The following is a 14,980-nucleotide window of genomic DNA, read 5'->3' on the forward strand; positions in this document are numbered from 1 at the left end:
GGGAACTGCATAAAGAAAGCTTTGTAGAACAAGTATATAGACTGCCTCTCACTCCAAAGGGCCTAGGTTCAATCCCATGCGTCGGAATTTTCTGAGGTATAAAACATCTGATCAAGGGAATTAAAGCCGTTGGTCTCCGGTCCATGAGTTGATGGGTAGGTTCCAAGTGGTGGAAGCTGCCTCTCTGATGTCGGTAGCATTGCAAAACAAGATCGACGGAAAAAAAATCATAGGAAAATAAAGAAGTACCTATATTAGCAGTAATGAAAATTTTCATCTCTAAAAAACCCAATCAATTTTTGTGTATCATAATTAACTTTACTCGAGTTCCTCTCAAATGAGCTTTGATAGATAAGAATTCAATCTTTCATTTGGTATGTTGAAATCAGAAAAACATTTAAAGGTTGAACAAATATAGCTAATCAATGTTGGGTATGCAGACAAACATAGACTGTTGAATAACTCACTTAGCAGTATGTTCCGACCGTATGTTTTATAGGCCTTTTTTTTCATATCTCGGGAAGCCGTATCTACCCTAAAAAATATGACAGTAGGAAACAAGCATACTGTATAATTTTCGATTGTATGTAAACAAAAATTGATATTCTCATGATTCAAATAGTCAGTGATAGAATCCAAAATATCCGACTTCCTATAACACTACCCCGAATGATACATTACCTCGAAAACCATTTCCACGAATGACAAAGTACCCCGAGTTTTTCGCATTGTGTTTATTTTGCAAAATATGAGATCTTGTTATATTGCCGTTGAACGCATAACTGTTCCATGCGCTATGGAGTTTAATATACACATAGGACAATAATTATTATGCGTTTATCGGCAGTGGGGTAATATGGCTAACATGAATGAATGAAGAATGATTTATTCCTTCTTATTGATCATAAGCTGTTGTTCGAATTTTAATGAAAGAATCAACGTTTTCGAATATTCCTCCTCGTGATAAAGATCTGTTAAACAATATGAAAAAATGTTTCAAATGTTTGATTTTTCTACTTTTAATCATAAGCTGTTCTTCCATATTCCATTGAACAACCATTTATCTTCGAAGATGCGCCGACACTCGTCAACGCATCAACCGACTATCGCTGACAGAACGTTTTGTCACGCAGTGAGAGGTAGAGCCATGACAAACAACAATCACCAGTAATGGTCGCTGCTCACAGACAAACTGCAACACTCGCTACTGATGATGTAAAGCACAACGGAAACAGTGAAGACTGAAGCACAACGAAAACAGTGAAGTGTGCAGTACGATGATGAGAATTAGCGAACGACAGAAGGAAATGAAAACAACGCCTACGCATTCCAATTTCGTCTCGGCATGCGCGACTGTGTGAGTTACAAACTGGCAAAATTAAACGGAAGCTGTTGGGCTCACTCACCAACACACTCACATAAGCAAGCAAAGCAGCAACTGATTCAAAACGACACTTATCTGTGCGTGATTGTCGGGAATGACCAGATCGGTGATGGATCACCACCGAAGACGACATTCACAAGTTGGTTTTTACTTCTTTCGTCAACTTGATGGATGGTCATGCAGAGTGCTTCGACAAGCATATGATAGGAATGTACCAAACGTTACTACCATCAGCTGTTTGACGATCGTGATTGTAATAGGTCGCAACTCTGGTTCTCAATATACAATATTGCCATACAATTTTTTGCTGCAAATGTGGTCTACTTTCACCTCCTTACGGGTGTAACACGAATTACCAGTCACCGTGTATAACGTGAAATTTTGTTGTTGAATGTATAACTCAAACGTTGGACATATTTTGCCATTAGAATGCACCTTCGTGAGTTATGGTGGGTAAAAAAAAAGGTTATTTTCAACCAACTTTAAAAAATCATAACTTTTTAACTACTAAAGGGTGATACGGTCAAAATTTGGTCAATATCAACTTGACGTATTTCTTTCAATTTTGCATTTAAAAAACCTGAACACCCCTCATTTTGAAGGTGTGTGTGTGTAGAATGTTGCTCCTATTTTGATTTTGGAATTCACTCTTCAGTTGTCAAAATGCCGTCCAAGCAAGAAGAGCAGCGTATCAAAATTTTGCTCGCGCATCGCGAAAATCCGAGCTACTCGCACGCAAAGTTGGCAAAATCGCTAAAAGTTGCCAAATCAACCGTTACAAATGTAATTAAAGTGTTTGGGGAACGTTTGTCGACAGCCAGGAAGTCTGGATCGGGGGGAAATCGAAAACCGGAAGCCGCTGAGACGACAAAGAGAGTTGCCGGTAGTTTCAAGCGAAACCCTAACCTCTCTCTCCGAGATGCCGCAAATAAGCTGGGTGTATCGTCTACAACCGTGCATCGAGCCAAAAAACGAGCCGGACTATCGACTTACAAGAAGGTAGTGACTCCAAATCGCGATGATAAACAAAATACGACGGCCAAAGCGCGATCCCGGAGGCTGTAAACGACGATGCTGACGAAGTTTGACTGCGTGGTAATGGACGACGAAACCTACGTCAAAGCCGACTACAAGCAGCTTCCGGGACAGGAGTTTTATACGGCAAAAGGAAGGGGAAAGGTAGCAGATGTTTTCAAGCACATGAAACTGTCAAAGTTCGCAAAGAAATATCTGGTTTGGCAAGCCATCTGTACCTGTGACTTGAAAGGCAGCATTTTCATAGCTTCCGGGACTGTCAACCAAGAAATTTACGTGAAAGAGTGTTTGAATAAACGTCTGCTGCCTTTCCTGAAGAAACACGGTTGTTCCGTACTGTTTTGGCCGGATTTGGCATCTTGCCATTACGGTAAAAAGGCCATGGAGTGGTACGCCGCCAACAACGTGCAGGTGGTTCCCAAGGACAAGAACCCTCCCAACACGCCAGAGCTCCGCCCAATTGAGAAATACTGGGCTATTGTCAAGCGGAACCTAAAGAAGACCAAAAAAACTGCTAAGGGCGAGCAGCAGTTCAAGGCAAACTGGCTTTCTGCGGCGAAGAAGGTGGACAAGGTGGCTGTACAAAATCTGATGGCAGGGGTCAAGCGTAAGGCCCGGCAATTCGGATTTGGAAAAGCGGAAGCCTAACTGAATATTTTTCCTGAATTTTATACTAATTGAACTTGAAAAAGAAATTTAATTTGATTTTTTAAATAAACGATTTCACCGATTTACACGCGTTTTCCCTTGACCAAATTTTGACCGTATCACCCTTTAAGCCGATTTTCGAACTTTATGGGAACTTTAACGGGATGGTCAAACAACATCGGTTTCTCATGTTTATGCATTTAAAGTACAAAGTCTCCATTGAGTCAAAGCAATTGAATAATCATGTATTTTTATTAATTAAAACTGACCTCCCTGATAAAACATTACCATACACGAACGATAACCCAAATGATTGAACTAGTCCACAAATGATTAGATGATACCCCGAACACGTCGGCAAATTAACCATAACATTTTTATTAGGGGTAGAACACTGGCTATTTTCAATATGAAAGTAGTACCCATATCTTTCAGCTATGTTAGTAAAGTTATGATGTGTGTTATTAAGTCAATGTTATTTTACCTGTTTGGGCTTCTCACTGTGACCAGTATTTTGTTGTTTTGTGATACAGGTTTCTTGTTTTTTTTTTCGATTCGCCACCTGCTTCATTGGGATTTTTTTTTTCTCAAAATAAATCCAGAATATTTATTTGTCTGTCTATTTATTCTATAGTAGTATTATACAATTTTACAGTTTTACACGTATTTTTTCATCCGATAACGAAAATCGTTTCACAATTATATTATTTTTCATCTATTGGCTTGAAAATATGAAACGTCTGTGTTCCGGAAATTTGTTTTACACTAGTAGGTATTAGGAAAATTAAAACCCGTTATAATAACGGGTTTTAATTTTCCTATCGATTGCTTTATTATCTGTTTCTGAAAAAAAAAAACTCAGTGCACTTTTCAATTAGGATTCCCGCATAAATGCGAACCATAACTTGACCTAACCGTAAATGGTTAAAAATTGTTTATTATTATTTTTCAAGTTTTTCAAATAGTTGCCCAGTTGATAAGCGATGAAATTGTGTGGCAATAAATCGTTTATTTTTTTAATTAACATTTGATTTACTACAAAGAACTTTGGAAAATAAGTCATCAAAAGAATTCACTCCGGATAAATGAACTAATTAGCACATTTATAATTCGAAATTTTCGAAGTCTATTATTTCGGAAGTTTTCGACCATGTCGTAAATAAATTTCTTAAGCACGCCGTCGTTTATTGGCAATATGGTTGAAAATTTTAAAACTATCACTTCGGAAATTTCAAATTATAAATATGCTAATTAGTTGACCTTTTTCAACCAACCCGTCAATTTCCGGCAAGCGCTTCCAATAATTTTATTTACCGAAAACATCATATCAAGAAGACTGGCAACTTTGCCAGAATCCAAGTGACAGATACAGTAGCGCTGCATTTGAGCGAAGGTGGAATCAACGCATAGAAAAACGAGCAAATACACAAACCTTTCTTCTGAGGATGTAATCTTTGCTATCAAATTCATTCGAAGCATTTACTTTTGAGCGGCAGATGACGCTTTTGTACCTGCCTCATAGCGATCGTTCGAGAAAAATGGAAGAGTTGCCAGTCTTTTTGAATGGAAGAGTTGCCAGTCTTCGATATTACGTACACGCAAAATTCAGCATATTTGTAGTTCTGTACTTCAGCATATTTGTAGTTCAGCTCAATTTCACATCATAAAACATAGTTGCAACATGCCAAAGTTGGCTAGTTTGTATGAAAATTGGCCTATTGTGCTAATTTAAAAACCACCATTTTTTTTTTTTTTTAACTTTATTAAAGAGATTTTTAGCCTTAGGCTAGTTCATCTCTAGTTAAAGGCCACCACCGTAAAACAACCCTACGTTGTGTTTATGTTTGCGTGGATTTGACAGCTAACCCATGAGTTATCTGTCACTTACGTCAATAAGCAGCTTACCTTCAATAAGCAGAAATGATTACCTCCACTTGGCAACATAATTATGTTAGATGATCATGGATGACACTATAGGATCATAATAAAATTTACATGGCATTTGGATCAGGCCATTACGGTATGCGTAGAACGCCAACATGGACTTCGGTCCGCACGGTATAAAGTATATGTTTTTGTTATATTCGTAAAATTTTACACTTAAAAAATATTATTAATAATTTATTGTTATTACCATACTTTGTACGCATTTCATGTTAGCGCGAGCTAAAAAGCTACCAGCATCGATAAATACCCCACAACAACCTCCAACCCCTGAACGAAGAATCCGTTCGAGGTCAGGCGTGTCTCAATCACAACGTAAGCATTACTAACGCAATGTGATATCATTCAAGTTCATATGATAATTCTTTGTTATTTTGTTCCAGCAACATCAAGAAGCACTTCTCCTTCCAGTAGGTTACGTGACAATTTTGGTATTCCTTCAATTTACAAACAAACTGGCACCGTGCCGAAAAAAAATTCTGGTATTCCGCGATCACTGGTCAACTCCCGTGAAACAAGTCCTACAAGGTGAGTTAATATTTCTAGCCCACAATTTTCGATTATCACTCGGGAAGCATATTCAAAATATCTGCTTTTAAAATAATTGACCAAGTTGTGCAACATACTGCTACAATGTAAGCTCAACACACGACAGATAGATAAGCAGACCTGGAAAACGGGCCTTTTCTATGTGATACACAAAAACGAACAAGCATTATTTTGGTTGTGTTCCATTTGGTGAATTTTCACTTAAAATTGAAACTTCAAAAATAAAAAAAAAATGTTCGAAAATCCCTCTGGCAACATGTCGATCGAGAAGCGCCGGTGGTGTAGTGGTAAGCGTGATTGCCTCTCACCCAAAAAGGCCTGGGTATTATCCCAGTCGGCGTCGCCGGGATTTTCAGAGGTATAAAATCTCTGATCACGCCTTCCTTCGGAAGGGAAGTAATGCCGTTGGTCCCCAATCCATGAGTTCATGGGTTTATAGGTAGGGTCCAGGTGTAAGAGCTGCCTTTTGGAGTCGGTAGCATTGAGGGAACTAGGGGCATTATTACCATCCTAAGGATTTTGACAAGTTTGACTTGATAAGAAACAAAATATTGTTATGTATTATTTACTACACACTTTTGTCACTAATTTAGCAACAGTAGCACATAGAAGCAAATTAAAAAAAAATGACTTTTTTCTTCTTCAAAAACAATTTGAAAATTTGTTACATTACATTGACATCGTAAAGTTAGTGGGGTAAAATGGACACCCCTTCTACCCCAACGGGAGAAAATATTGTATCGTTAGTTTTTGATTGTTTTAATGTACCTACCAAAAATGAAGTAATCAACGATTTAGGGCTTAGATCTAATTTTGGGCCTACTAAGCACAACCCGTCCTTGCCTCTATTTTTCGATTGGATTTTTTTCACAAAATGGATTGTTTTCAGATGACTTCTTAATTTATTTACCTTTCCGTACGTACCGAAACCAAAACGCGTATCGTACCAAACACATAATTGACTTGTTAACTCTGAAACAATGGATTTATTTGATGTTTTCTTCTCGATAGGCCAAATGGCCGCTTAGGCCAAAGTAGGGCTCTGCCCTATGTTGGAACAAAAAAAAAATTGAATATTCCACAACAAACGATAATTGCAGTCTAATTACCGTAATCTGCTCGCTGAGAATTATAATTTTTCAGCCACAGAAAGCCTGTGCGTTTTTTCAAGAATTTACGGTGATTAGGAAAATATTGAAATTGGTTTACTCGTTAAATTACTCATTCAGAAGAGAAATCGAATATCTTCTAAATTGATTGATGAGCGTTTTAGTAGAATAATTTTATACCTTTTTCGTCGATTTTTACTTTTAATTCTACTACGTTTTTATCACTTTCACTAATTCGCTTTCACTCTTTACTTTCACTATCACTTTGAACTATATCAGATCGTTTTCAAGTAGTAAACGAATTACGTATCTGTTATAGTTCAAAGTGAAAGTAAAAAGTGAAAGTGAATTAGTGAAAGTGTTTTAGTGAAAGTGAAAGTGATACAAACGTAGTAGAATTAAATCGACGAAAAAGGTATGAAATATCTGTTACATCTAAATTGAAAAAATGTTGATATTTTGAAAAATATAGGGGGTGTCCAGTCTGGGTGTTCATAATGCCCCTAGTTCCCCTCCTCATTTAGCAAACAGGATCGACGGAATAAAAATCAAGGAAAAAATGTCGATCGAAGCTAGTGTGGGAATGCATTCTTTCTTTAAAACAATTGGCCGAAAGGAACGTAGTTACATTATACTGGCACTGGGTGTCCGGTCATTGTTTATTTATTCGTCAATCAAAAACGTAGACTACATTATAACTTATGATCTATGATTTCGCAGTGCTTGGAAATATTTTTTTCACTTTTAGGGGCGGCATATTTAGGTCTATCATTTTACAGTGTAGATTATGAACAGACATCATCCGATAACCATATTTCACGTAGTTAGTGAGGTGACGATCTACCGCGAACAAATGTCGATTACGCAATTGACGAGAGTGTACATAAAAATTAAGTCTTGATAATAAATAAGCTGAGTCAATGCGTTGCGAAGCAATACTGTTCACGTAAGAGACCATAGCCTAATCCCGAAGCTCTTTCAATGACTGAATGTTGATTAACAAGCAACAAGCTTCATAAGATTTTTTTCTCCCTTTATTTACAAGGCTTTCAGTCATTGGCTGGTTCGCCTGCTTCATAAGATGGGAGAGGAAATTCTGTCCATCCCACATCCCACGTAGTGCATATAATAAAAATTGCCTTTGGATTGATTCTATTCGTTCTGCATGCCTTTTCATATAAGGTGACCAAACAACACTGCAATATTCTAATATTAGCCTTACATACACACTAAGATTATTTCACCGCAACCTGTGAAATTTTACCGAAATCTCAACAGCTGAACGTTCGGTGATTTTTCACAGATTTCCTGTAATTTTTCACCGAATATCTGTGAAAAATTACAGGAAATCTGCGAAAAATCACAGAACTGTTTACCGAACGTTCAGCTGTTGAGATGTCGGTAAAATTTCACAGATTTCGGTAAAATAATCTAAGTGTGTAGGCAACATAAAGTGTTTTAATTGTGTAAGGATCTTTAAAGTGGAAACCAAAACCCTTTATAAAATTAAGCATATTGCCTGCTCTATGAATTATTGTGTTATAATGATCCACAAATGTAAATTTAGGTAATTATATAATTGTGGTATCAGTGATGGCTCGCTGTTTTGGGGTCTTTTTCATTACTTTTTATAATAGATTGCTAACGAGCATTTCTAGCTCAAATCGTTAAAAAAAATGTCAATTTTGTCTCGACCCCTTCTGATTTGAATGAAACATTGCTCACGTGTTCGCTGCTACTAATGGTTGCATTTTTCATTTAAATATGATTTTTTCCTCCAGAGTAACTTTTGAAAAGGGCGTATAAAAAATGGATTATTTTTTTCCAAAAAATCATAACTTGAAAACTATTGATCTGATCAAAACGGCATATGAAAAGAAGTTTTAGGTAATTAAATTATCTTTGCGGAAAAAATACACTGAAAGAAAAAACTTCGTAAATTAGTATTTAAAAAACGTAAAACGATGATTATCTCAAAACACCCCCCCTCCTATCTTTATAATTTTTTTTTCAAGAAAATTGATGGAATACTCTTAAATTTCATGAAAAGTGTATGCTGGTAACTTTCTTAAAAAGAAAGCTATAATTTTTTTAAATTTTTGTTGATTTTTACAAGTTGATGAAAATGCATATTTTTTTATAAAATAATAATTTATTTGGATTTTACGCATAATTTTCAATAACTTTGCATATAGAAACTTTTTTCCTAAGTCCAGCCGTTCTCAAGTTAATGCGAATTAAAAAAATATAATTATAACAATTTTCAACATATTAGGCCATTTTCAAATGTTCGTCGAGATGTCCAGCAACGAGATTTTATTTCATGATTGTATATTAAAAACCAAACAATTCATTCTCAGATATGGTAGCTGTCAGACTTACCCGTTTCTATCTAGAGGCAGCGGAAGAGAAGCACGTTGATGTGGTCAAATGAAAGATTTGTTGAGATAAGAAACAGTATATATTTATTATTTTATTTTACAACTCATATTATTTGAATACATTGAAAAATTTGGGTGTATCGTTTGAATTAGAGAATATTTTTACTGCAATTTGGTTGTTTGAAACTGGAATATAGCAATGATATTTTCGAGTTCCAGGAATTGGTTTCACTTTCTTAAAAATTGGATCAAATTCCGTGTCAGCCTTTTTGTATTCTTCCGTAGAAACATAACAAAATGACATTTTTGTTTGAAGATCTTCTTTACGCCTATTTGCCCAGTCGTACAGTTGTTTAGGGTTCGTTATAGGGTGCTCGTGTTGCTTAGCTAAACTTGCTCTGGTTGCCATTCTCTTAAGGGTACCGCCAATCGCATCACAAGGACCTTTGCCGTGTGAAGTTGCAAAAAAAAGCCATTCCATTTCTATATTATGCTTATCTTTAAATCCACAAAGGCTAGCAAATTTTTTTATGTTTTTGTATTGTGATGCTGCTCTATCTAACATAAAAATACACTTTTGGACTGTTATTTGCGACTTTAAAAATTCTAATAATTTTGAGATAAACAACTGAACTGCTACTGTGTCATGCTTTGAAATTGATTTAGGTAGAGGTTTACAACACTTGAAATTGTTATCCATCGTAAAAAACTACTTGCTTTTTAACTTGAAACGCTAAGAGAGATGAACTGAATGGAACAGGTGAAGAACTTGCCTTAAATGATCTTTATTTCATGTATTGTGTGGTTTACATGTATACCTTATCAAGTGACACAGATGCGTCTTTTCAGCTTTAGTTCCTTTTCAATTAAAATTATTATTAATTACAGTTTTTAGTCCTATCAGGCCTGTTTTAAGAATGACAACCTTGGTGGGATTGGTTTGTTTAAAATTTGAAAAAAGGAGACTACTTATAACTACTATTTACAACTACAACTAACCTACAACTACTATATACATGTTCTGATAAAATACATTTTTGTGCAAATTTAGTCTTAATTTCGTTAATTCGGGAATCTATTTTGGCAATGCCTGCCTCTTCATGTAAATTTGTTATTCTAGTGTCGAAAGGACGATCAAGAACCATCCTCAGCACTCTATTCTGAGTGATTTGGATTTTGTTCCTGTGAGTCTGTGCACATGATTCCCACAGGGGAGCTGCATAGAGGATCGCAGGTGCTATGATTTGTTTGTAGACAGCCAGTTTTTTCACCCTTGAGAGGCGGGATCTGCGGCAAATCAGCGGATACAGAACAGGTGAAGAACGTCCCAATATATGTATATATATATATGTAGCAGAATAATTACAATGTTGACATTATACCTATCTTCATTAGGTACAATTGATTATAGCAAACTTTTTTAAGTGTGAGTGTAAGAAGCCTCCACGGGGTGCCTTTTTATGTAGTTGTGATATCGCGGGATGAGCTCTTAAGGCACAATATGGTATACGTCAGAGAAGTACCTAGAGAATTTATCTCAATTACAGGTTTAATAACATATTTGTTTACCTGTTTATGTTTTGAGCCTCTGTTATGACATACACAATTCTATCCAGGTATACAACTAATAGAGGACAGAAAAAAGGCACATGAGTGGGTTTGTTGATTATTTGGGTATATTTGAGAGTATTTACTTATAAACTTGTTTCTTTTCTGCTGCGTCTAAATAGAAACGGGTAAGTCTGACAGCTACCATATTTGAGAATGAATTGTTTGTTTTTTAATATATATTCATGGAAAAACATCTCGTTGCTGGACATCACGACTAACATTTGAAAATGGCCCAAAATGTAGAAAATTATTATAATTATTTTTTTAAATTGCATTAACTTGAGAACGGCTGGACTTAGGAAAAAAGTTTCTATATGCAAAGTTTTTGACAATTATGCGTAGAATCCAAATAAATTACTATTTTACTAAAAAATGTGCAATTTCACCAACTTGTAAAAACCAACTAAAATTTCAAAAACTATAGATTTTTTTTAAAGAAAGTTACCAGCATACACTCTTTACCAAATATTAGTGCATTTTTTCAGTTTTCTTGCAAAAAAAAATATAAAGTTCGAAGGGGGGGTGTTTTGAGATAATCATCGTTTTACGTTTTTTAAATACTAATTTACTAAGTTTTTCTTTCAGTGTTTTTTTTCCGCAAAGATAATTTAACTACCTAAAACTTCTTCTGATATGTCATTTTGATCAGATCAATAGTTTTCAAGTTATGATTTTTTCGAAAAAAAAAATAATCCATTTTTTATACGCCCTTTTCAAAAGTTACTCTGGAGGAAAAAATCATATTTAAATGAAAAATGCAACCATTAGTAGCAGCGAACACGTGAGAAATGTTTCATTCAAATCGGAAACACTCATGACCAACCAGTTTGCGTTTTGGGCTGGAAATGCTCTAACGTAAAATCCAGTTAAATTTTAAGTTAACCCATCGTAAAAAATTTAATCAAATATATTATGTTAACATATTTTTCGGAGACACGATGTTCGGCCAACAAGTGCGTCTTTACACCAGAAGTGGCTACTAATGTATTATATAAATATTACGTGGGATGCTTCAAAGCTACAGCAGAAGTTTAAGTCAAAACTTGTTTAAACAATTTCAATTAAATAAAAACAAATTTAAACAATTATTTTCGTGATCCCATAGACATCTACAGATTTAAGCAATGTTCAAAACTTTTTTCCCTGATTATAATTAATGTAATAAAATTATATTTTTCATGCGTAACAGTTTTAGCTCACTCACAGCTCGACTGTAATCATATGCATATTGTTTGCCTTTTCTGACGTTAGGGTGTGTTTCGAACAGGAAGTTTCTGTTCCTTACGTGATGTATTGAAAATCTAAGTGTAAAATATATTGTTAATGTAGCATATTTGGTTTAATGCTATTAATTTCCGCACCCTAATTTAAAATGCAAAATTTCCGCACCGTAGAGCCACGCTCTGTGCTCTGCAGTGCGAAAATTATTTTTTATTTGGAGATTAATAGCACAAACTATCTATTTTAAGATGGGTTAACTGATTTTTTTTATTTCTTTATTATAGAGATTTTTAGCTGTGGGTTAACTGAAATTCAATTGGATTTAACGTAAGCATTCAATATTAAAAAGTAATGAAAAAGTCACTAAAAAGCGACCATCCCATCGGTCGGATGGATTTTGGGGAGTCCTTGAGTGCCCTTTTATTTTTTTTTCTTTTTAAATCTTTATTTAAGAGATTTTTAGACGAAGACTAGTTCATCTCTAAGAGTGCCCTCTAAGGATAGAACTAAAAACATAGGAAACGTCTATGGTAGAATCCAACTGGAACGCCATGGATACAGAAATTTATTAGACCGAGTGCAGTAAAAGTCCGGACTTTACTTAATCTTACAAAAATAGATCTTCGGGTTATAACTACAGACGGTATTGTAAACACAGACTGGGGAATAGAAATTCCGTGCTACTAACAGCACTGATATTTTTATATTCATTAGGTCTGTTCGCGTGCTTGCTTGGGTACCTCAGGGTAAGTGGCCAGTTTCTGACTTCGACCGAAACCCGGCGACACTTCAAAACACATGGTAATTAAAAAACAAGTTAAATTGTGGATACGAGGGTGGATAGGTATATAAAGTGCTCAGGACCAGGCATGAAAAATCATTTACATTCATTTCGTGCATCCATTTATATTCATTTGCTTCTAACTTTTTTCATCAACAGAATTTTGTAAAATGATGTATTAAGTTTTAATAGTTTGGGATATTAGTAACAACTTTAGTCATTAACTCAAATCTATATCTCATATGCATGACGAACTAGAGCGGACAGAACTTGTTATTGGTTTTCAGTGAACGTAATTCACATTCACTGTAAAACAATGGTGGGCTCTGTTCGAATGTTCTATTTACAAAAGTTGTAGCTTATTTGCAAACCTACAAAAGCTTCATACATCATTTTACGGAATTCTGTTGATGAATAAAGATAGAGGCAAATGAATGTAAATGAATGCACTAAATTAATGTAAATGATTTTCCATTTCTAAGGATTGGATACATTCGGACATGTTTCGGGGACCCTAAAGCTCGATTCATTTAAGATCTGGACGTAAGAAATCAGCTCTATTTCGGGATTGTTTTGATGAAATAAAACAGTTGAGCAGTCAAAATAAATGTTTTTTATTGCACTTTCAAAAAATATCAACAGTCTTAGAGATTCCGATTTGATTTTTATGAAATGACGAACTTTTCTTGAAAACCTCGCATCATCTTTTGGACACTCTGTTCGTCAACTTGAGCGGCTATTTTATTCCACCATTTCTTCATCTCTGCAGCATACCGAGTCACTTTTCCATTCTTTTTCAGCTTCCGCTGAACAATTGCCCAATTGCTCAATTGGGCGAAATTGAGGGCAATTGGGTGGGTTGAGGTCTTTTTCGATGAAATCCACCCTGTTGTCAATGTTGCTTTGATGAATGATAGAATGCGTTTTTTCAAGCACTCTTTCTTGTAGAGCTTCGAGTTAATTGACTCATTTGTAACAAAAACTTGAGTTTTTTTTGTCCGCAGCTGCAAATCGCAAATCAAATCAGAAATTTTCTAGCGAATTTATCAGCAAAAGCAATGTCCCTCATTAATATGTTTTTCCTTGATTTGTTTTCCGTCGATCTTGTATTCCGTGCTGAGAACCAATGCTACCGACGCCAAGGAGGCAGCTCCCACACCTGGACCCTACCTATTGACCCATCAACTCCCCGAAGGAAGGTGTTATCAGAGATGTTATGCCTCAGAACATCCCGGCGGTGCCGACTGGTATTGAACCCAGGCCTGCTGGGGTGATCCCTCATTAATATATTATTGTAATTATAAAATGTTTTAGAACTCCGTGGAGTCGGGAATGAAAATTGCGATTATAGGCAGCCTGTGTCTGTCTCCTCTTTAAATTTGTTTCCGTTTATTATGAACAACCCTCCTATTGTCCTCCTCTATGAATTGAAAGCAAAATATAATGTTTTGATGTTACTAATTTTGTCTACTCATGTTGCTTGTGTTTACGGTTATCCTATTGAAGACAGCGCATTGCACTGAGTCTCCCCGCACCCACTCATTACCCACCAATTTGATTTTTGTTTTATCTTACAGAGGAACACAATTCGGATCACTACGCCGTAACGCATATGGAACAAACAGTCCTAGAAGATTGGATCGACCACCAGTGAATCCGGGACGGCCTGTCTTAGCGCAAAAAATACTACAACAAAGCAGAGAAGCTGAAAATGCTTTAGCAGATGCACTTTCACCAGATGATCATGATCTGTCATCAGATTTTTCTCGTTTAGGATTGCATAGAAAAATATCACGAGACGAATCTGATGAAAGTGAAGCTTCGTCTGTTTGTTCAGAGAGAAGTTTTGACTCGTATAGAAGAGGAAATGATGTACGTATGCTTATATGTGATGATGTTCATTTCGTTAGAAAAGTATTAGTTATGAAGCAAGCGTGTCTTACTCAGCACCGGTTTCTAAATGAACACGTATATAAAGAAATGATTAAATAAATTTTAAAACTAAGAAACATATAATTTATAGTTACTATATTCATAGTCACTATATTTATAGTCACTATATTTATAGTCTTGTGGATAAACAATCCTGCAAACTGATAAATTTGATTTCATCAATTAAAATCTTGCACCACGTGAAAATGCTCAAGCTTTTGCAGAACGTTTTCGTTTTACGCAACATACACATTTTTCATGTGTGCAGTATCAATATCATTGTTTAAAATGTTATGCGGAGATGGAGAGAAAAGAATATCGATCAACTTATACTTTTCAACGCATATCTGCAATGCATTTGCCAAATTACTATTCCATCCGTTAA

At 35.6% G+C, this 14,980-nt stretch overlaps 1 protein-coding gene across 6 annotated transcripts in view; it reads left to right on the forward strand.

Moving 5' to 3' along the window:
* chb (chromosome bows) overlaps window positions 1–14,980 on the forward strand; it is a 69,471-nt gene that overhangs the window by 20,413 nt on the left and 34,078 nt on the right. For all 6 annotated transcript variants that reach the window (XM_065238510.1, XM_065238511.1, XM_065238513.1 and 3 more), the window contains 3 exons: window positions 5,228–5,326; window positions 5,395–5,539; window positions 14,241–14,535. In XM_065238510.1, the coding sequence (XP_065094582.1) occupies window positions 5,228–5,326; window positions 5,395–5,539; window positions 14,241–14,535 (539 nt within the window). The remainder of the gene's footprint in view (window positions 1–5,227; window positions 5,327–5,394; window positions 5,540–14,240; window positions 14,536–14,980) is intronic.

The sequence above is a fragment of the Ochlerotatus camptorhynchus genome, unplaced genomic scaffold, assembly GCF_037179485.1.
Source record: "Ochlerotatus camptorhynchus isolate MF236.1 unplaced genomic scaffold, CSIRO-AGI_Acam_v1.1 ptg000809l, whole genome shotgun sequence".
NCBI classification, from domain to species: domain Eukaryota; kingdom Metazoa; phylum Arthropoda; class Insecta; order Diptera; family Culicidae; genus Ochlerotatus; species Ochlerotatus camptorhynchus.